At 38.5% G+C, this 22,341-nt stretch overlaps 1 protein-coding gene across 1 annotated transcript in view; it reads left to right on the top strand.

The window, feature by feature from the left end:
• AIDA (axin interactor, dorsalization associated) overlaps positions 1–22,341 on the top strand; it is a 43,530-nt gene that overhangs the window by 17,680 nt on the left and 3,509 nt on the right. Inside the window, exons 5-8 of the mRNA XM_059077799.2 lie at positions 4,840–4,903; positions 5,148–5,254; positions 19,475–19,597; positions 21,603–21,725. Coding sequence (XP_058933782.1) covers positions 4,840–4,903; positions 5,148–5,254; positions 19,475–19,597; positions 21,603–21,725 — 417 coding nt within the window. The remainder of the gene's footprint in view (positions 1–4,839; positions 4,904–5,147; positions 5,255–19,474; positions 19,598–21,602; positions 21,726–22,341) is intronic.

Genomic DNA, 22,341 nt, shown 5'->3' with positions numbered 1-22,341 from the left:
GGGATCCTTACCTAGTCACTATTTTCCATTTCTTTTCAGTTTGTTTCCAAATAAAACTTAAGAATCTGTTAAATATGTAGGATGACTGTAAAGTTTGTAAACGCTTATACTCAGATGTTTATTATCTCTTTCCATAGACATGCTCTATTATTCCTCCTATTGCCTCATAGACTTTCTCGTTGGTAATAATGGTTGCATTTTTTCGAGTAGCAGCAGTATGCCAAGCACTCAGATAAATCGTCTCAACGGCATTTTGCTTACTGACACTTGCCCATGATCTTACAGCTTATAAATGCCAGAACCGGATTTTGACCAGGGTTCTAAGTGATCTCAAAGCCTGCATTCCTACCACTGCACTCTGTTATTAGTACTTGGAATGGTGCAGTATTGATATAAATCCTAAATATCATGGTTCTTCAGGTCAAGCTCCTGAGAGATTATTGACCCATATCTTAGTGGAAGATTGGACTAAAATCTGTATTAGTCTTCTACTTTGTTTATTTGTTTTTGTTTGTTTGTTTTTAAAAAATTAATTAATTTATTTATGTCTATGTTGGGTCTTCATTTCTATGCGAGGGCTTTCTCTAGTTGTGGCAAGCGGGGGCCTCTCACTATCGCGGCCTCTCTTTTTGCGGAGCACAGGCTCCAGACGCGCAGGCTCAGTAATTGTGGCTCACGGGCCCAGTTGCTCCGCGGCATGTGAGATCTTCCCAGACCAGGGCTTGAACCTGTGTCCCCTGCACTGGCAGGCAGATTCGTAACCACTGCACCACCAGGGAAGCCCTGTTTGTTTTTTTTTTTAAGATTTGGTGTGGGAATGGAAAGGAAAGAGTATTATTGGGATTCATTTTGTTATAGTTTGAATTTATATAATGCTTCTCATTTGGACTTCTCCCTTCCTGGTACTTATTATCTTTTTAGATGATTTTAATTTGCTGTTGCCTCTAAAAGGAACATAAATGTGTATATTGTATCTCAGTAGGATATGCTCTGTAATTAATTTTGAATTTATAAAATCTAGGCACTTGTTATGAGTTAATTATTTTATCAGAATTAAACATTTTCTATAAATTGGTGTTTGACGATATTTCAGATTAAGTGTTCTTAGTCAAGCTGACCTCTACCTCTTCTAAGAATGTTAAGGAAAGGAAAATTAGTGAGTGATTGTGTCTTTCAACATGTTAGCCCTAGGTGGTTTATTTTGCTAATGTGTTTTTCCTTCAAAGTTTTAAAAATATAATCCTGTCTGAAATTGATACTAAAACTAAGATCTTGAAAGTACCAGTTACTTGATTTTCTTATGTTAATCCTTAGTAACAGACTACTTCTTACTCAAACTTGTCCCTCAGTGACGACCCCATAAACTGTGAAGTTCCCTTCCATTAATTCACCTTTGAAGGCCCTGAAGAAATCCCACCTTTCTCTGAAAGCTTTCCGTGCTTTCCCTAGCCATAATTAAACTCTACTTCATGTCCTTTCTAGGAGCACTTTTTATAGCCACCATTGTGGTCTTCCCTGTATCATTCTCACTTATATTTATTTCTCTTCTCAAGAAGATTGTGAATAACCTCTGTATTTTCCCCACAGAGCCTCATTCAACGCTTTGCCTATAGTATGAACTCGGCAGATTTTTAAGTTGAATGTCTTCAGGGAATCTTCTCACATAATTAAAAAAATAACCTTTCAGATGGGAAGCACTTGCTCATTTTTGCCTACCACAAAAATGAAAAATGTCAGACACAAAAGAAGAATACATCTGGGGTGTGTGTCTTTGAGATTTTTAGAGTGTCAGCTTCAGGAGGGTTGCAGGGCCTGCTCCATGACAGCAGGCTGAGAGCTCTGAGTTCTTACCGGTAGAGGGTGGGCCTGTGTGTGTGATTCCTACTGGATGAACCAGTTAGTCCCCAGTGGTGGTAGACTCCATGCTCATGATAATACCTTCCATAGAATTATAAACTTGCTTCTCTCTTCTCTAAGTCCTCCTAAAATATCAATATTAGTGTCAGAAGAAAACTCCTTTGTAAAGTTTATGTAGAACCCTATTTTAAAAGGACGTTAGAATCCCTGTTATTCCATAGTTGGTGAAAATGGAAACCTATCCTACATATACAGAAAGGGAGAAAGGAGCTGTTATTTTTCTTCCAAAATTATTCACACAAATTAAATATCTGATATACTCTATACTTATAAATACAAAATAAAGGAGAGGCTATTACTGCAAAACAGACATTTCCTTTTCAAAGCGTTGATACCTAAGGAAAGAAAATACTGTTTAATTCTTCTATTATAATACAAATTCAAGATATTCTTAATGACTAATATGATTTTCAACTTTTTAATTGATGTTGTTTTGTACATATTTTAAGGTATGATTTTTCCTTTTTAATTATTAAAATGTGATCATTTCTGATATGGATATACATGATCTTTTTTTTTTTTTTTTTTTGTCACCTATTCCCTGTTCTCAGTATCTAGCATAATACTGTGTAAGTGATTAATTCAGAGGTCCCCAACCCCTGGGCTGCAGACCACTATTGGTCTGTGGCCTGTGAGGAACCGGGCTGCACAGCAGGATGTGAGTGGCCGGCGGTGAGCGAGTGAAGCTTCATCTGCCGCTCCCCGTCGCTCCCCGTCGCTCCCCAATCACTCCCTGTCGCTCCCCATCACTCTCCGTCGCTCCCCGTCGCTCCCCAATCACTCCCCGTCACTCCCCATCACTCTCCGTCGCCCCCCGTCGCTCCCTGTCGCTCCCCAATCACTCCCCGTCGCTCCCCATCACTCTCCGTCGCTCCCCGTCACTCTCTGTCGCTCCCCGTCGCTCCCCGTCGCTCCCCATCACTCTCCGTCGCTCCCCGTCGCTCCCTGTCGCTCCCCGTCGCTCGCATTACCACCTGAACCATCCCCCCTCCCTCATCCCCGGTCTGTGGAAAATTTGTCTTCCATGAAACTGGTCCCTGGTGCCAAAAAGGTTGGGGACTGATGAATTAATTGATATTTGAGTTGAATGAATAGCGTACAAGGAGCATTCATGCACCAAGTTTAGAGAGGATAGTCTTATAATTTTAAAAATAGTCCTTAGTGAGATCTGAAATAATAGGATTCTAGTCAGCCAGATAGGGAAAACTATGGAGAAATAAATTACCATATAATAATGTAGACTTATACTTTTATGGTACTTTAAATGTTCCCATGCAATGTCATATACTGTGTTATTTAATTTAATTTTCTCAACAGTCTGGGAAGGAAATGGTATTCTGATTTTAGAACTGGGGAAATGGAGATTCAGAGTACTTATGTGAATGCTCAAGTCATTAACATCCTTGTAGGGCTAAGATCTGATTTCAGATCTTTTGCTACTTCCCCCTTGCTTATCAGACTTTAACTCTACAGTCCATTCTATTCCTTGAAGCTGCCCCAGAGCCTTTGTTGTTGCTCTCTCTTGTTCTCTAATTCTTGGAGAGCCCTTGCCCCAGAACTACTTGTGGACATTTCCTCTCATCCAGGTTATGGCTCAAATGTCTTCTAGTAATTCAGGTTTGAGAGACCTACCCTGTTCACCTCAGCTGAAGTTATCCCTCTATTCCACGTACACAAGCATCCTCTGTGTCCTTCATTACACTAATTGCAGTCTTAACATTATCTTGTTTATTTGTTGGCTTATTATTGTCTGCTTTTCCTGACTAGGATCTAAGATCCACATATGAGGGCAAGGACCCTCTCTCTCTATCACTGCCATATCTTTAGCACTCAGTGCAAGTTTGTTGAGGAGAAGAAAAAGAGAGGAAGAATGAGGGTAAGAGTTGGAGAGGGAGAGAGAATAAGAATGAGTGAGAATCTAGACCCAAGTCTCAGACTTCTCTCCCCGAAGGGCTTAGTAGGAGTGCATATGTTAGAAGAAGTCTGATAAACACATCCAACTCCAATTGGAGTAAGGCATATAATTGCAACCTGTACACAGGGATTTCCTTTTTGGGGATGACAACATCCATACCTATTTTAGCTCTCAACTGCAGGACTCCAAAATTAGAGAGACTGAATAAGTTGAGTGTAAAATCATAGAAATATTTTGGGTTGCCCAATTAATGCTATTACTTCACCTTCATATAGTTGCAGGTAGTTACTGGGAATCCATAAGACCAGATATGAAGCACTAAGTTACATATAGCACCTCTCTTTAAGTTTACATGCCAGGATATAGTCATTGACCACAACCGTAATACAGGAGGTGGTACCATGTTGTTTGAAGACTTCTCTTGAGGATAAATCCCTCTTTGTGTTTGTGTGTGTGTGTATGTAAGAATATATGTACATATATGTATGTATATATTACACATATGTAATAAACTATGGTAAAATGTGTATGAGAATTATAACCTCACTACTATAAACTTTACCAGTTTTATGGAGTTGAGGGGAAGTCTAATCAGGACGTAGAATAAGATATGCTCATGTCCCTCTCATTGGTTATCTTTGACACCAATCTTTTAATTTAAATACTCCAGGGAGGAGTTACTCTGTTCTCTGGTGCCCCATGTCTCACCTAGGACTTTGTACATAGAACTATTTTAGGGGTTCATTTTCCATAAGGACTCTGAGGCTCTAGAAGTAACTCTCCTTGGAGGTCTAACAATACTCTGAAATTACTGGTACTTGGAGTGTGGATATTTTCATTTTGCTAACAGAGTCAGTGGTTTGTGGCTCTGGATGATGGTAAGATTGGGACTTGTTTTAAAAGCATTAATCGGCAATAGTAAAATTGACTAAAAATCAGTCACTGACAGTAAAATTGTTTATTTTGATTCATGAGATAATTCATATGTCTTTCTCTTTTTATTCTAGTCCTAAAGAATATTCTTACATATAATAAAGAATTCCCATTTGATGTTCAGCCTGTCCCCTTAAGGTAAAATAAATAAGCACTAATATTTGTCTTCTTATTCTATCATCTTATTTTATACCTATTTTTCAGATTTCTGGATGTTTTATGTCACTGTTGGTATACTGATATCATTAGTAGTAGTAACATATTAACATTTAATGTCAGCATTTTTTATATCAACATCTTACCTAGGAAATGAGTGGCTATGAGGCTTCTCTAGTATATTTAGATTTGTAGCTCACTCTTTTTTCTGTCCTTTTGCATGTAGAAGAATTTTAGCACCCGGTGAAGAAGAGAATTTGGAATTTGAAGAAGATGAAGAAGAGGGTGGTGCTGGAGCAGGGTCTCCTGATGCCTTTCCTGCTAGAGTTCCCGGTGAGTATCACTTGTTAAAGATATACATTACTTAATTCAATACAAGGTCAAGGTGTTTGGAACTTATTTTGGTATTTGCTAGTAGAGCGTAAAACCTCTCCAGGGTTCGTGCCAATCTTAAGCAAATGGTCATGTTTTGGGTAGTAGCTGTTTTATAAATATAGTCTGAAAGTATCTTACTATCTGTTTTGGGGTCCCAAAGACCACCTTCGGGTTCAGAGATTCACTAGGAGGACTCACAGGACTCAGCATGTGATTGTACTCACATGAGTGAGTGATTTATTCCAGAGAAAGAATACAAAAACAAAGTCAGCGAAGGGAAAAGGTACACGAGCGAAGTCTGGAGGAAACCAGGTGCAAGCTTCCAAGAGTCCTTTTCCAGTGGAGTCACATAGCTTGTGCTTGATTCCTCTAGTGACAGATTGTAATGACACACGTGAAGTGTCCACTAGGGAAGTGTATGTACATTAGAGACTCCATGCCCAGAGCTGTTACTGGCGGCTGATCACATAGACACCCTCTGCCTAGCACTGACCAAAATTCCAGACTCCTAGAAGGAAAGCAGATAATTCAGCATAAACCATGTTGTTTGTAAAAATAACTTAGGCAGAGTGACCATTCTTATCAGGGGATAGTAGGAACCTTCCCAAAATCCAGATTCCCAGACTCTAGTCAGGGGTCGACCTTGTACTCAGGCCTTTCTAAGAGTATCCGTCTCAGACCTGCTATGTTAACTCTTTTCTGTACACTGTTGTAAGTACTTCTTTAATTAATCAAATGGTGGTCATTAAAACTGGACCCAGGGAGAATGAATACTAAGCAAATGGCCTTTTCTTCCCATGTTGTTTTAGGAAAGCAAATAACCTATGGCAAGGCTTTTTTGTTTACAGAAGATCTTCCCTCTCCATCCGTAACCTAGGCAGGCACCCTGGATAAATTTCTTGCCTCTCCCAATTACTGTTTTACTCTGTTCTGTTCTTATACAGTACATAGTTTTCATTTCTGGTAAACTATAATAGTTCACTTTAGTGTAATATGCTGATATATTGTGATGTATTTTAAAATAGATGCCAGAAGCTTTAAAATACAGCTAGATACAATTTATATATTATCCTGATAACTTTCTTGGTAATAAAAGTACAGGCAGACCTTGGAGCTGCTGCAGGTTTGGTTCCAGACCACCGCAATAAAGTGAGTATTGCAAGAAAGCCAGTCACACAGATTTATTGTTTTCCCAGTACATATAAAACTTACGTGTACACTATAGACTGTTAAGCGTGTGATAGCATTATGTCTAAAAAACAAGGTACATACTTTAATTAAAAGAATACTTTATTGCTGGGACTTCCTTGGTGGTCCAGTGGTTAAGAAACTGCCTTCCAGCGCAGGGGACTCAGGTTTGATCCCTGGTCAGGGAACTAAGATCCCACATGCTGTGGGGCAGCTAAGCCCGCGCACTGCAACTAGTGAGCCCGCGCGCCACAACTAGAGAGCTCACGTGCTACAACTACATAGCCCACGCGCTCTGGAGCCCGCGCACCGCAACTACTAAGCTTGCACGCTCTGGAAACCGTGCTCCACAACTAGAGAGGAGCCCGTGTGCTGCAGCCAAGACCCAGTGCAGCCAGAAATAAATAAATAAACAAATATTTAAAAAAGAAAAAAAACTTCACTGCTAAAAAAATGCTAGCCCTCATCTGAACCTTCAGCTAGTTGTAACCTTCTTGCTGGTGGAGAGTTTTGTCTAACGTTGATGGCTGCTGACTGATCAGGGTGGTGGTCGCAGAAGGTTGGGGCAGCTGTGGCACCTTCTTAAAATAAGAGCACAGTGAAGTTTGCCACCTACGTTGACTCTTCCTTTCACAGTTTCTCTCTAGCATGCAGTGCTATTTAATGGCACTTCACCCATAGTAGAACTTCTTTCAAAATCGGAGTCAAGTCTCTCAAACCTTGCCACTGTCTATCAACTAAGTCTATGTAAAGGTCTAAATTTTTTGTTGCCATTTTAACAATCTTCACAGCGTCTTCACCAGGAGTAGATTCCATCTCAGGAAACCCCTTTCTTTGCTCATCTGTACGAAGCAGTTCCTCATCTGTTAAAGTTTTATGAGATGGCAGCAATTCAGTCACATCTTCAGGCTCCACTTCTAATTCTAGTTCTCTTGCTATTTCCACCACATCTGCAGTTACAATGGTAACGTCAAAGATCACTGATCACAGATCACTGTAACAAATGTAATAATAATGAAAAAGTTTGAAATATTGCAAGAATTATCAAAATGTGACACAGAGCCACGAAGTGAACAAATGCTGTCGGAAAAATGGCGCCAATAGACTGGCTGGCTTGCTTGAAACAGGGTTACCACGGATGTTCAATTTGTAAAAAATGCGATATCTGTGAAGTGCAGTAAAGTACTACAGTAATAATAGTGATATTCCAGTGTTTATAATGCCCCTTGGGGAGGAGGCATTATGGAGTTGGAGCAACATAGACATGAACCAACAGACACTGGACTTGAGTCTAATCTCTGTCCATTACTAGTTGCACCTATTCTTAAACCAGTTTGAACCTCAATTTCTTTATCTATAAAATGGGATGATAATCATGCCTAACTCATAAGGTTCCTGTGAAGACTAAACAAGGTACAGCATATAAAGCTTTGGCACAGGACCTGTCATCTGCTGAATATTAGTGAGGTGATGATTCTCATCATCATCATCTTTCAATGGAGGTAACAATACCTACACTGTAGGATTATTGGGAAAATTACTGTAGATGGTAGCTGTTATTGTTAATAATGTTTCTTTGGTATAGGGCATTATTCCTAGTGTACCTTGCTTTATGAAAAGAGAGATGTATTTTTCTTGTTTTTGTCATATATTTAGGAAATTTCAAAATTGCTGAGATGGCGAGAGAAATTATCTCGCTGTTTTACTAACTGAATAGTTGTTATTTCCTTTGCAAACCACATATTATCATTGCCGTAGCTTCCAGTACTATAAATTTCTATCTGACTTGGTTGTTTGCTCGCTTGCTGTACTTCTGTAGCAAACAAGATCTTTAAAGCAGATGATGTAAGCCATGAAACATACAGATCAAGGTTTTTATGAGGTTCAGGTTGCTGAGTTGAAAAGAAACTTCTGCCATAAATTAAATCCATTTGCTATGTAAGAGTAAGCCCAAACTGAATGGATTTTTGTAAACTGATATGGCATTGTGATATTTCATATCAGAGGTACAGAAGGGTTACTGAACCCTTCTATGAATTTCTTTTTTGACCGAGTACATGTAGTTTAATTAGCTGTTTTTAGTTTGGGGTCATTATTGTCCACGACCTATAGGTGTCATTAAAAAATGTCTCGTAAAATTATATTCATTGACATCATCAAAATAACAAGATGGCATTTAACCTTTCACTTAACTGTAAAGCAGGAAACGTTTTATTTTCCTTGTTATTCTGAGAGAATCCAAGATTTTAATTATGCGTAGGCTGTGTTTGCATTTGGTGGCAAGATAGTTCTGGGAATTGTTGTGACTTTTTATTTACTATCTTTTTTTTATATAAGTTACTGAATTGTAAGTTGGTTGTGACTTTTTTTAAAAGTCAGGTTTATTGAAGTGTCACTTACATATGCAACATTCACCCTTTTTAGTGTGCAGGTTTATGCGTGCTGACAAATGCCTACAGGTCTGTAACCACCACCGCTGTGAGGCTGATGAGGAATAAGGTGTGGGGTGCAGATGTGGTAGGACCCAGAATCCTTTGTTCCCATTTAAAACGGAAAGTGACTTTGTAGCCAGCCTTTAATGGGGGGGGTAGATATTATCTTACCTTTTTGATATTAATCTTTTTCCTTTTCAAAATTTAAAAAACTCATATGGCAAACATCATAAATTTTTGTTAAATAATTGGATTAAGCCAAAGTAGGATTTAATTCTTCTAAAGGTAGGCTTGGTAGATTTCATTTAAATCAAGGATATAATAACCTGTTTTTTATGGCCTAAAAAGTATTGACATTGCTGAATATAAAGCTCTTAAAATCATAAGCCCAAGAAATATAAATAAAAAATAGCCAAGACACAGTTTTCAAGATTTTAAAAAACATTTTTTTACTAAATGACGTGATTAAACTCAAACATAGGCTTAGCAGTTTCAAAATTATACAAATGTATTGGTTTTTTGAGCTCTTATATAGGCTTAAATATGCATAAAACATGTTTATTTTTGAAACTAAAAATAAAGAATGAAATTTACTTCTTCAGCGTGAAACCTGCGCTTCGGTTTTCCTGCACAAGTACTCAATTCTGAGTTGAACTTGAGAAATAAGCAAACATGAATTTCATTTTCAGCTGAAACGAAGTTTTTTCTTGCTCACACATATAAGAAGTGGAAAATGGTAGCAAAATGTTCATTGCTTTCCTATGACTATCAGGGCATCCTTCTTCCACAGAAATCCAGAGCATGCCGAGGGGCACAGAGGTGAATATCATCTCAAGGGTATGGTTAGACCACAGCTCACTAAGTTCTTTTTCTTCTCCAAAAGTCTCAAGTTCTCAGGCTGTTCAGAAGAGTCAGAGAAAGTGTTCCTTACCCAGGCATTTATTAGTATATAAAGGGAAGGAAAATACTCTTTGATTTTTGTTCTCTTGTTCTCCAGACTGGTTTTTAATAAGATGTAAGACTTATTTACATTTTTTCTCTCTCTCAAGCCCAAGCAGTTGTGGAACTATTTTAGGATTTCCTTTTACAAGTTAATTCTTTTTCTTTTAAATCCAAGAATCCTGTCACTTGAAGTTAAAGGGTTTTCTTCAGAGCTTTGCAGAGACTGGTTCATATGAAATGTCTGTTAAGTATGCTACATCCTGCAGCCCTCATCTTCAAAGCACCCAGCAACATCTGGCCTACTCTTTCTTGAAAGTACTCTGGCAGTTCAGCCTTTCAACTCAGACACCTGTGGGGAACTCTTCCTTGCTTGCTGTAGGGAATGATGGATTGCCCTTTTAAACTAGCATTTCTACATGAAGCACATGCCCACTGACTCTTTCTAGACTTTGTGGATGTGTGTTTATTATTTTTTTTTCCAAAATGTGATAGTGACACTGATATACTCTTTATGTATGCAAACAACTTCAGTCAGCTATAATTTACATTTCATAGACCTAGATACAATATTATTTAAATGATAATGGCCCCTAAGATTTTTTTTCAAACTCTTAAAGCAGTTTTAAACACGAACAAACGTCTTACAGTTTTTCAAACTCTTTTTCGTGAAAGCTTAGAAGAACCCATTTTCCTCAACTGCTAGACAATAAATTACTTGCTAAAAGAACTTGTATGTATATTTTAATGTTTTGCCACAGTTTCTACTTCTAAATTGAATTCAGTATTTCAAAACAAATAAATGGTCCCTCAATAAGTTTTTATCTACCTGCAATGTCAGTTGCAAAGATTATCTATTGCCAGAATTTGGAGACACATTTAATGTGTTACCTATCTACCAAATATTGTGACTGGTTTGATCAATATCATTATCTTAAATCGTGTATAAATTATCCCAGAATAACTGAAGTATTTTTCTTGAAAGAAAAAAAAAGTGCTACTTAAATGCAAAGTATTATCATGTATGTCCTTTTTTTTTTTTTTTTTTTTTTTTTTTTTTCTGTGGTACTCAGGCCTCCCACTGTTGTGGCCTCTCCCATTGCGGAGCACAGGCTCCAGACGCGCAGGCTCAGCGGCCATGGCTCACGGGCTCAGCCTCTCCACGGCATGTGGGATCTTCCCGGACCGGGGCACAAACCCATGTCCCCTGCATCGGCAGGCGGACTGTCAACCACCGCGCCACGAGGGAAGCCCTGTCCTTTTTTAAATCATGCTTTAGCAGCACAAAGAAATGTGCACTTAAAAAATTTTGGATGACAGGGATTTCCCTGGTGGTCCAGTGGGTAAGACTCCGTGCTCCCAATGCAGGGGGCCTGGGTTTGATCCCTGGTTGGGGAACTAGATCCCCGCATGCATGCTGCAACTGAGAATTTGCATTCCGCAACTAGGAAACCCGTATGCCGCAACTAAGAAGCCCACATGCCACAACTAAGACCCGGTACAGCCTAAATAAATAAATTAATTAATAAATTAATTTTAAAAAAAGAAACTTGGATGACAGAGAATCTGTGTCAATAGTATTAGATATGTGAATTTAGTTATAGGTATTATAAATTTAAAGCAATGAAAACTAACAAGATTATATGTATTATCACATATATATGATATTGCTTAGTCTATATTTTGGACACCTGATTGAACTCTGCTCTAAGTGTGGATAAAAAATTAACATACTCCTTGTTAGTGATGTTTAATTTCCGAAGCACTAAGGCAAAATAAGGACCAACTCACCTCTTATTTTAGAACCAACGCCCATGGGAACATCTGTACAATATCACATAAAACGTCAAGGAAATAAAGTTACTTAATAAGCAAACTCAAATCACAGTGTTTTCCAAAGATATAATCCTCAGTAATTATCCAAAAGGCATTGCCTCTTTAGGAGTCTTGTCTAGGTGATGATACACTACTGTTTTGGAACAAAGACCATCATGCCATTTTTCGTTTTAGACCAGGAAGAAAAATCATGTGAGGACAGGGTCTTAAAGGATTTCATTGACTTTAGTTTCCATGTGAACTCTGTTTTCTTCTGTGGACTTAACACACAGACTCCTGGTCTCTGGGCTGGCAGTCCATTCCTAGTCTGGTTCTCCGAAAGCTCTCTCTTCCAGAGTGGCTTGGCCCCATACAAAGAACCAACCAGTCCATGCGAGGAGATCCTCCCTACGTTAGGTTCTGCAGTGTTGTCAGCTTCCCTTGGAACAGGGGAGTTGTAGGTGAAGGATGGGGCTGCGGCTGCTCCTCCGCTTCTGCCCCTGGTTCTTAGAACCATTTTTTTTTTTTTAGATTCCATATATATGTGTTAGCATACGGTATTTGTTTTTCTCTTTCTGACTTACTTCACTCTATGTGACAGACTCTAGGTCCATCCACCTCACTACAAACAACTCCATTTCGTTTCTTTTTATGGCTGAGTAATATTCCATTGTATATACCACATCTTTATTCATCTGTTGGTGGACACCTAGGTTGCTTCCATGTCCTGGCTATTGTAAATAGTGCTGCAGTGAACACTGTAATACATGACTCTTTTGGCATTATGGTTTTCTCAGGGTAAATGCCCAGTATTGGATTGCTGGGTCGTATGGTAGTTCTATTTTCAGTTTTTTAAGGAATCTCCATACTGTTTTCCATAGTGGCTCTATCAATTTACATTCCCACCAACAGTGCAAGAGGGTTCCCTTTACTCTGTTTATTTTAAATGGCTATTAGAACCTCAAAATATTAGCACCTTGTCAATGGTTGTGATTTGTAGTTAAGTGATTTTTTTTAATGTTTCTTGAGCCATAGCTGCATTCATAAATTGTCTTCTACAGTTGATGCACTATGGAATAGGACAACTTGGATTACTGGTCCAAATACAACATATTGATAAATAGCTTTCATCATCAAGGTGGACTTTGGTGTGTCCCCTGTCGCCCTAGTGCAGAGTTTTCATCATCAAGGTGGACTTTGGTGTGTCCCCTGTCGCCCTAGTGCAGAGTTTTCATCATCAAGGTGGACTTTGGTGTGTCCCCTGTCGCCCTAGTGCAGTAAAATGACCCTGGAGCTTGTGATTCGTTGTTGTTACCTTATCAGAATCATTTGTAGGCTTAGGTTTGGAATCCTCCTCTCCTAACTCATACCTCTTCTTCAGAAGCCACATTGAATCAAATAATTCCCCCCAGTTTTCTTTGACAGCAGTAGGACATGTTTGCTCCAGTTGGTGGTACACTGGGGAGGTAGGGCTTGCCGGCTGCCAGTGGCTGCCCCTTCCTCACATGAGAAACTAAAAATGGATCCAGCCAGATGAACGTGGTCCTGCCGCCCATTGCCATATGAGGCTCAGTGACCAGTAATAGAGGTGCTGTACGGACTGCCCAGTCTCTGTCCATCACAGTGAGCACACATTGCTCAGTGCACAAAGTTCAGGTGGTGTTTATTCCTTCTTAATCACTCTCTTTTGTGGAGCTCCTAGCCACAGCTCCAGCACACCCCTAGGATTCTGCGGAAACCTGGTTGAGAAATCCTGGTTTAGGCAGTTAGCTGTATGGCCCCCCGAAGACATCCATATTCCAATCCCCAGAGCCTGTGAGCATGTATGTTACATGGCAAAGGGACTTAGGTTAAGGACCTTGAGATGCAGATTATCCTGCAGGTCCTTTTTAGGCTTTGTGGACCATTAAATTACAAAAGTGGCAAATGGGACCATGGCAGTTAGAAGCATGGACTCTAGGGTCAGACTGCTGTGTGATAATGAACAAGTTACCTAACTTTTCTGTGCCCCAGTTTTCACCTTCTACTAACTAAATGGGACTGACATTAACACCTATATCATAGAATTATTGTGAGGATTAAATGAGTTGACACATATAAAGGATTAGAACATTGCCTGGCACGTAGTTAAGTGTTCTGTAAGCATTAATTATCTGTTGTTTATGCAGTGCTACCACATAGAAGAACATTTGTTATTTTTATTTATTTATTTATTTATTTTTGCGGTACGCGGGCCTCTCACTGTTGTGGCCTCTCCCGTTGCGGAGCACAGGCTCCGGACGCGCAGGCTCAGCGGCCATGGCTCACGGGCCCAGCCGCTCCGCGGCACGTGGGATCTTCCCGGACCGGGGCACGAACCCGCGTCCCCTGCATCTGCAGGCGGACTCTCAACCACTGCGCCACCAGGGAAGCCCTGTAGTCTTCATTTTATAGTCAGCTTGCAGATGCTCTTTAATAGGTGTAATGAGGGTGAAACTGAGCCTTCATGATGGAATGTTTTCATACTACCTTTGAATTATAGAATAATGAAGCTGAATAAGTTAACTTGCAGCTTGAAATCACTGCCTTTGTATTGAATTGTTAGAAATATATATGGTAGTTAGAATAGATTTTAGTGTGGTCTGAGGCAAAAAGGTTTGTTGCTAATGAGGAAAGAAATGTCATCCCATTCGTTCATTTCAACTAAAAGAGCTAGACAGTTATAGATTATGAACTGATTCATCCAAAGGTAGAAAGCAGTTTTAATGTTCACTTGGGAAAAACATAGTCTCATATCATTGACTTTGAATATTGGATAAGAAATCACCTTTTGACTGTCAAAGAAAGCCGTAGTCAAAGTAAAAAAGACAAAGGGCTAACATCCTTAATATATAAATAAAAATGTTAAGTTGTGACAACAAAGACCAACAAGCACATTAAAAGACTGGGCAAAAGACATGAACAGACACTACACACGTACATACAGACACACAAAGATGTACAAATAGCCCTTAAACATATGAAAAGATACTCAACTTATAATAAGAGACATGCAAATTAAAACTACTGTTGCTTAGGCTGTGACAGATGCTCATTCATCATGGGTAGCAATACAAAATAGTACAGTCCCTTTGGAGGGGAATTCAGCAATATTTAACATTAACAGCAGAAGTACACATTTACTCTTAGGCCCAGCAATCTCACTTCTAGGAATTTATTCTCAAGATATACCTCTAATAATAAGAAGAAAATATTTGCATATACGCCAGATTGTTTATTATGGTATAATCTGTAATAATAAAATATTAGAAACAACCTAACTGCCATATGTTGGTTGGCTGAATAATACTATAGAATACTATAGGTAATAATCAGGAAAATCTCCATGAACTGATGATTTTTCAGAACATATTGTTCAATAAGTAAAATATATCAAGGCAATTCACATTAGCAGATTAAGGAGGAAAATCTCATAATCCTCTGAATAGATGCAGAAAGGTTTAAATTCTAAATCTCTTCCTGATTTTTAAAAATTCTAGCAGACTGAGAACAGAACAGTTCTCTGGGTGTTCTCTAAGGGATGCTTTGAGCCAAAATCATACTTGAAGCTTTCCTTTTCAGATTAATAACAAGACATAGTGCCTACTATGACCTCTTTTCATCAGTGCACTAGGACCAAAAACAGAAGTAAAAGATAAAAATTATTTGTTGATGTTATGAATATGTGTGTAGAACATGCAAAAGTGCCTATAGGTAAATAATTAGAAATAGTAAGAGAGGGGCTTCCTGGTGGTCCAGTGGTTAAGAATCCACCTGCCAATTCAGGGGACACAGGTTCGAGCCCCGGTCCGGGAAGATCCCACATGCCGCAGAGCAACCAAGCTCGTGGGCCACAACTACTGAGCCTACGCTCTAGAGCCCGCGAGCCTCAACTACTGAAGCCCGTGCGCCTAGAGCCTGTGCTCCGCAACAAGTGAAGCCACTGCAATAAGCCCGCGCACCGCAATGAAGAGTGGCCCCCGCTCGCCACAGCTAGAGAAAGTCTGCGCACAGCAACGAAGACCCAACGCAGCCAAAAGTAAATAAATTAAATTAAATTAAAAAAAAAAGAGATAGTAGGAGAGTTTAGCATGGTTCCTGGATGTAAAATCTGTATATAAGAATTGATTCTATAGGCTTACTGTGATCATTTTGCAATATACAAATATCAAATCATTATGTTGTATACTTGAAACTAATGTTGTATGTGAACTGTACCTTGATTTTTAAAAAATTATGTACCAAAAAAGAATTGATTTTATCTCTATAAACAATCAACAGTTGCTTAGAAAATAACATTTATAATAATATCAGAAAATATCAATATAGTTTAATAAATCCAATGAGAAGTGTAAGACCCATGTGAAGAAAGCAGTAAAACTTTATTGAGAGAAATTAAGTCTTAAATAAATGGAGAGATATATTCCAGTTCATGGGTTGGAAGAAGCAATTTGTAAAGATGTGACTGTTTCTAAAATTGATCTGAATTTCACTGCAGTCCCAACAGTGTTTTTGTTATTTGATGTTTTGTTTTTTTGTGTTTTTTTTTTTAAGAACTTGACAGCTGTTGTGTTATAATTTACATGGAAATGCAAAGGGCTAAAAGTAGTTAAGACTCTGGAAGAATAATGTCAAGGCGGGCAAATTTGCTTTACCGAATGTCAAGACTTTTTGTAAAATTATAGTAATCAAGACACTCACGGTAGTGGTGCAAGGGTAAGAAATAGTCCAGTGAGAGAATGGGGAGCCCGGAAACATGCCCCCACTTGATTTATGATCCAAATGCCACTGCAGATACATGGGTGAGATGACAGTCTATTAAGTAAGTAGTGCTGAGACAATTGAGTGTCCGTGTGGGTTAGAATGGGATTGGGCTCCTACCACACACCATAGCCAAAAGATAATTCTGTGTGGATTATAGAATGAAGTGTGAATAGCAAAACAAAAAAGCTCTTACAAGAACACCTTCATGACCGTGGGGAAAGATTTCTTGAATAGGACACAGAAAGCACTGATTATAAAGGAATTTAGAGATTGAGAAATTTGAATATTGTTAACATTAAGAATTTACCATGATCAGAAGACCCATAAGCAGAAAAGGCATTCTAAACACGCAAAGACTGATCTTGGTATTAAAAGTCAAGAATGGCTGTTATCTCTTGGGAGAGAGAGTGTGATTTGGGTGCGTGCTGGGGGCACAAGTCAGGCTCCTAGTATGCTGGTAGTATCTTTCTTTCCTGGATATGGTGCTAGTCACACAGGTGTGTTCACGTTGTGAAAATTCATTAAGCTGTGCCTAGAATTTGTACACGTTTTAATATGTTACCCTTCACTATACAGATTTTTTTAAAAAAAGGAAAGCCACTGAGAAATTATTTGTAAAACATGTATCCAACAAAAAGCTTATGTCAAAATACTAGAGGACTCCTACAAATCAGTAAGAAAAAGGTGAACATTTCAGGGACTTCCCTGGTGGTCCAGTGGGTAAAAGTCCACGCTCCCAATTCAGGGGACCCGGGTTTGATCCCTGGTCAGGGAACTAGATCCTGCATGCATACCGCAACTAAGAATTCTGCATGCTGCAACTAAGACCCAGCGCAGCCAAAATAAATACATAAAATATATATTTTTAAAGGTGAGCATTTCAGTAGTAAAGTGGGCAAAATAATTGAATAGATACTTCAGGAAAAGGGAAATACAAATGCTTATTTTTAAATGAAAAGGTGCTCAACTCATTAATCATTGGCAAAATGAGCTTAAGACTAGATTGGCATTTCTCTACACCTAAATTGGCCAAAAAGAAGAATCTGACATCTCCCAAGCGCTAGTGAGGATGTGGAGCAATGGAGATTGTACTAGGAGGAGAAATTGACACGACCACTTGGGAAAATAGTTTGTAATTACATAGCAGACATGAAGGTGATACACCATGGGGCTCAGTGAGTCCTCCCTTGGGACATGTGTGCTTAGGTGGAGCAGAGCGTGTATCCAAGCATGTTTACAGAGGCACTGTGAACAACTTCCAAAAACTGGAAGCAACTCGGGTGCCTGTCAACAGAAGAAGGGATGCAAAAACTGGTATATTTGTACAACCTCTATACTATACTAATTCTGGACAGTCATAAAAATGAACAAATTACAGCAACTGACAACAATTGGATAAATCTAAAGTTCAAAAGCAGGCAAAACATAATTATACAGGGATGCTTTCTAGTAGTGATTTTAAAAGCCAGGGTAGCGAGGAGGAATTCAGAAGAGCGTTGGGTGGGGATAGAAGGGAACTCCTGAGGTCATGCTTTATTTTTTGAGCTCATTGGTGGTTACCTGGATGCTTGCTTTCCGGCATTTCATTAAGCTATACACTCGTTTTATTTGCTTTTCTGAATATGTGTTAGGTTCACAATTTAAAATTTTTTTAAAGAATAGACAGTGGGTGCAGTAAAGGCCTTTTATCTTTAATGTAAGAAAACTTGTGAAAATTGAAAATGTGTTGAAATATGGCAAAATATTTCATGTGAAAAAGTAATGTTAATTTTGAAACAGTATTAAATACTGCTTTGAATGTCCCATTTTGGTTTTTCTGCTTTTTATACTTCTACCTTGTCATTAGTCAAAAAAAATTTTTAACAGGTATCACCAGTTAAGACTCTTGGATTTCTATAGTAATTTTAATGTCATAACATTCACTCATTCTAAGTGTACAATTCAATGACTTTTGATAAATCTATAGTGTTGTGCATCTATCAGTGTGATAAAATTTGAGAACATTTTCATTGCCCCCTAAAATTACCTAAAGCACATTTGCAGTCAGTTAAATATATTGATAATATATTTCGAACATGGTAAGTTGATTGATTCATGTACTTCAAATACTTCCTCATTAAGAGTAGAATAACACATTGTTGGATAGAAACTTGAAGAGTGTCAACCAAAGTCCTTTATAAATGTTAGATTCTGTAAGTTGTGGTACTATATACATATTAAATTAAAATCAACTTTGTTTGTATCTGTTCTTCATCGATTATTTGAAATAAATGAACAAACTGTACAGTCTCTTTCTTTCTTCACATCATTTTCTTGGTGGGAAATGCTCTTGTGTGGTTCTGGGTGGTTTTTCAGTTTTAAAAAATTTAATTGATCTATGGAAAAGATTTCAAACATACAATTACTCTTGTGGTTTTATGTGGCATTCTCAGTAGGACTGATTTCTGAGAGGATATCACACAGAATAGGATGAAGAAAGGAGTGGGAAATTACACTGTAAAGTTATTCTATTAAATATATAAATATTAAGTTATACATTATTTCCTGAAAGATTAATAGTAGCTGAAAGATTTATTGATTGATTCTGGGATTAAATTTTTCGAACTTTAGAAATACGTAACAAATGTTTATAAAGCTTTTTGTGTCCTTGTTCTACCACTTCATGTTGAGATACGGAGTATATTATATAGGAGTAAATGTGAAGCATATATATTATGTACATTCTCAATTATGTGGTAATTTATAATTGGGCTTCCTGGATTGGAATTTTAACAAACTTGAGTTAGTAATTTACGCTTTAGTGTTGAATATGAAGTATGGAAGTGTAGATGTGTCTTGTGTCTAATTAAGCATTTGTCTGAGAAGAATAACATCAAGCATCTGGAAGTTTTGGAAACTGAAATGATGCCTGGCTAGTTACTAAGCCAGTTAAGAGCAAAGCTATATCTTCTCTATGTTGTTCAAATATTTACGTTGAAATTATTGGTGGAGCTCGTTTTTATTGCTATTTCTCTGTTGCCAGGTACTTTATTACCAAGGTTGCCATCAGAACCAGGAATGACATTACTCACTATCAGAATTGAGAAAATTGGCCTGAAAGACGCTGGGCAATGCATTGATCCCTATATCACAGTTAGTGTAAAAGGTAAATAACTGTGTGTCTATCTTCCCTCTGGGGAATTTTATAATGTTGCTTCTCATTTGGAACTTTTTTGGTGGGGAGAGGGAGGGGATGTTTTATATCTGTGACAACTTATTTTAGTTGATTTTACAGTGAGGCAAAATCCCTGGGAAGAGGTGGTCATCATTGCTTCACCAAACGTTTCTGAGAGATTTACTAAAAATACTTTCCTATCCATAACTTACACTCATATTTGCTTTTGGTTTTTTTCTTTGTGTATATCTTTTTACTCTTAAAATTCCATCAAGGGTGCTGACTAGACAGACACACTGTCTTAAACAGCAGATGCGTCCTTCAGAAAACAGGTTAGAAAAATGTCCCCCACCTTCCAAGGGTGTGTGATTTTCTTTGCAAAGCCCCGTGTTCTCCTGTTTTCCCACGCCTCCACTTCAGGTCCTCTCGTTCCTGTCCAAGAGAGGTTTGTACATAGGACAGCTGTGCAGAGGTGGATGAGAATCGGGCCTTCAATTAATCACGAGTGGAGACAGGGAAATAGGACACGTCCATAAACATCCACGCCCTGAACATAACCCCGTGGGACATTAGACGAGTGATGTATTTCTCATACTTAACTATGTTACCGTCATTATTAAGCATGGTTACTCTTAGGATTTGGTTTTTTCTATTCAATGGCAAACCATTTTTTTTCCTTGAAAACAACTTTTTTGGTCATTGGTTTAAGAGGGAAGCCACAGTGATTGAATTGTTTTGTTGTTGCCAAGCATTTTATACAGCACTTTATTTGTAAAGCACGCAACAGTCTTTTGAAAATAATTATTGGGTGATTGAAGATGAAGTTGTCATACTATTATTCAGAAATAACTGCACAGTTAATCCAGTCTACAGTTAATAAACCTGCAGTTTGAGACAAACAGGTATGGACTGAAATTAAATAGAGGGAACTTTTTACCGATCGTAGAAATATTCAGACCCGTGGGTTCATTAGTACCAAATAAAAGAAAAAGGATTTTGGCCACAGACAAAAATTTTAACATGGAGAGACCATGATCCATAGCACTAATGCTGTGATACTTGAACTTCTGATGTTGCTGGTTCTCAAATCCATGGTCTACTGGAAAGTCTTTATACCCTACATTGTTTGATAGGCCATTCACAAAACTACATCTCTCATTCAGGAGCGAACACTGTAAAATACAAAAAAATGTAATGAAATGTAGATATTATGTTACCTTTGCATATGGTTGAACTGAAACATGTTTTATTTAAATATCTTTAGGAACTGAAGTAATCAAACATACTCTCTTGCTTTAAGGTCCCTAAGATGGGTCTGTTGAATAATACATGAACACTGAGTAGTCATTAAATGAGTGTGTGCTGAATTAGAGTAAACTGGACGATTCCTGGCTCCAGAAATTGCAGCAGTGTGTGCACCATACATAGTGTGCCGTCTGGTTATTGTAAATCAGCTTGTGCATGGCAAATAGAACCAGAATTTAAGTAACATATGTAAGAAGTGTACATTCATGGCAAGGTTTCCTTGGCAGCTGTCGTGTCCATTGTTTGGTCCTCTGACTTGAATACAGCAGGGGAATTCTGATAATGTTAGATTTATAGGCCTTGCCATGTCATGCACCCGATCAAGGTTGGGAAATAGGGGTAGGAGCGCCATTGTGGTATATTACGTCCCCAAATGAAATTCACAAAGATATACTGGTCTGTGTCCTCAGAAGACACCTCTTAGCTAGTAAGGATCCAATTTTGTGATGTGTAAGGAGGCTTCCTTCTCCTACCCATGGGGGTCTCCCGCCCTCTCTACTCCATGCCCTCCACATGACCTTGGAAACCAGCCGCCTTCAGGTTCCTGCTCACCCCAGACATAGGTCTTTATTGGCCTCAGAATCTCCTCTCGGCTTTTGCCTCTTCAGGAAACACAGCCCTTCGCATTTCCTTTGCAGTTTTTAAGTCTGTATTTGAAGGCTCGAAGCAGAAACTGTTTTTTCCTCTCTAGATCTGAATGGCATCGATTTAACTCCTGTGCAGGATACTCCTGTGGCTTCAAGAAAAGAAGATACGTATGTTCATTTTAACGTGGACATTGAGCTCCAGAAGCACGTTGAAAAATTAACCAAAGGTTTGTGACGTGAACTATATTCAGAATTTGACTCTCTATTCTCCACCTTTGAATCTGTTATGTACAGTGACTGTCATTTTAATGGAGACTAATGCTAATGAGTATACTTTACGTTTATAAGTGTTTCAGTTAATCTTTCTAGGCTATTCTCATTTTACATTTTGTCCTTTCTTATAAATGCCATGAAGTATAGAGCTGTGCATACCAGCAGTGCAGGAAATATATTATCTACAGATGATGCAGATGAATAGTAAAACTTTTTTAACTTCCTTAAAATGATGGTATCATATTTGGACTTTAATGCTGTTTTCAAATGTGACTTTATTTTCACATTTATTCAGACCTCAGACACAATCACGATGACAAGGAGATGGGTTCCATAGCTGAAGAGACTAAGAAATGTGATCTGCTATCTTAAAGATCTATGAGGTTTTTAAATAATAAAATGCCTCTGTTATTGCCGTGGAAGGGAGAAGAGAAGCTACTCTTTTGTGGACATGGCAGGGTCATACACCTGGGGACTGAGGTCACCGGTAACCTAATTGTAATCCTTTCGTGTGTGTTGGTGGCAGATGCTAAATATGCCCATCTCTGGAACTCCCTGGCGGTCCAGTGC

The sequence above is a fragment of the Kogia breviceps genome, chromosome 1 (genome assembly GCF_026419965.1).
Source record: "Kogia breviceps isolate mKogBre1 chromosome 1, mKogBre1 haplotype 1, whole genome shotgun sequence".
In the NCBI taxonomy this organism is placed as follows: Eukaryota; Metazoa; Chordata; class Mammalia; order Artiodactyla; family Physeteridae; genus Kogia; species Kogia breviceps.
This window is presented reverse-complemented; position numbering and strand designations above follow the sequence as displayed.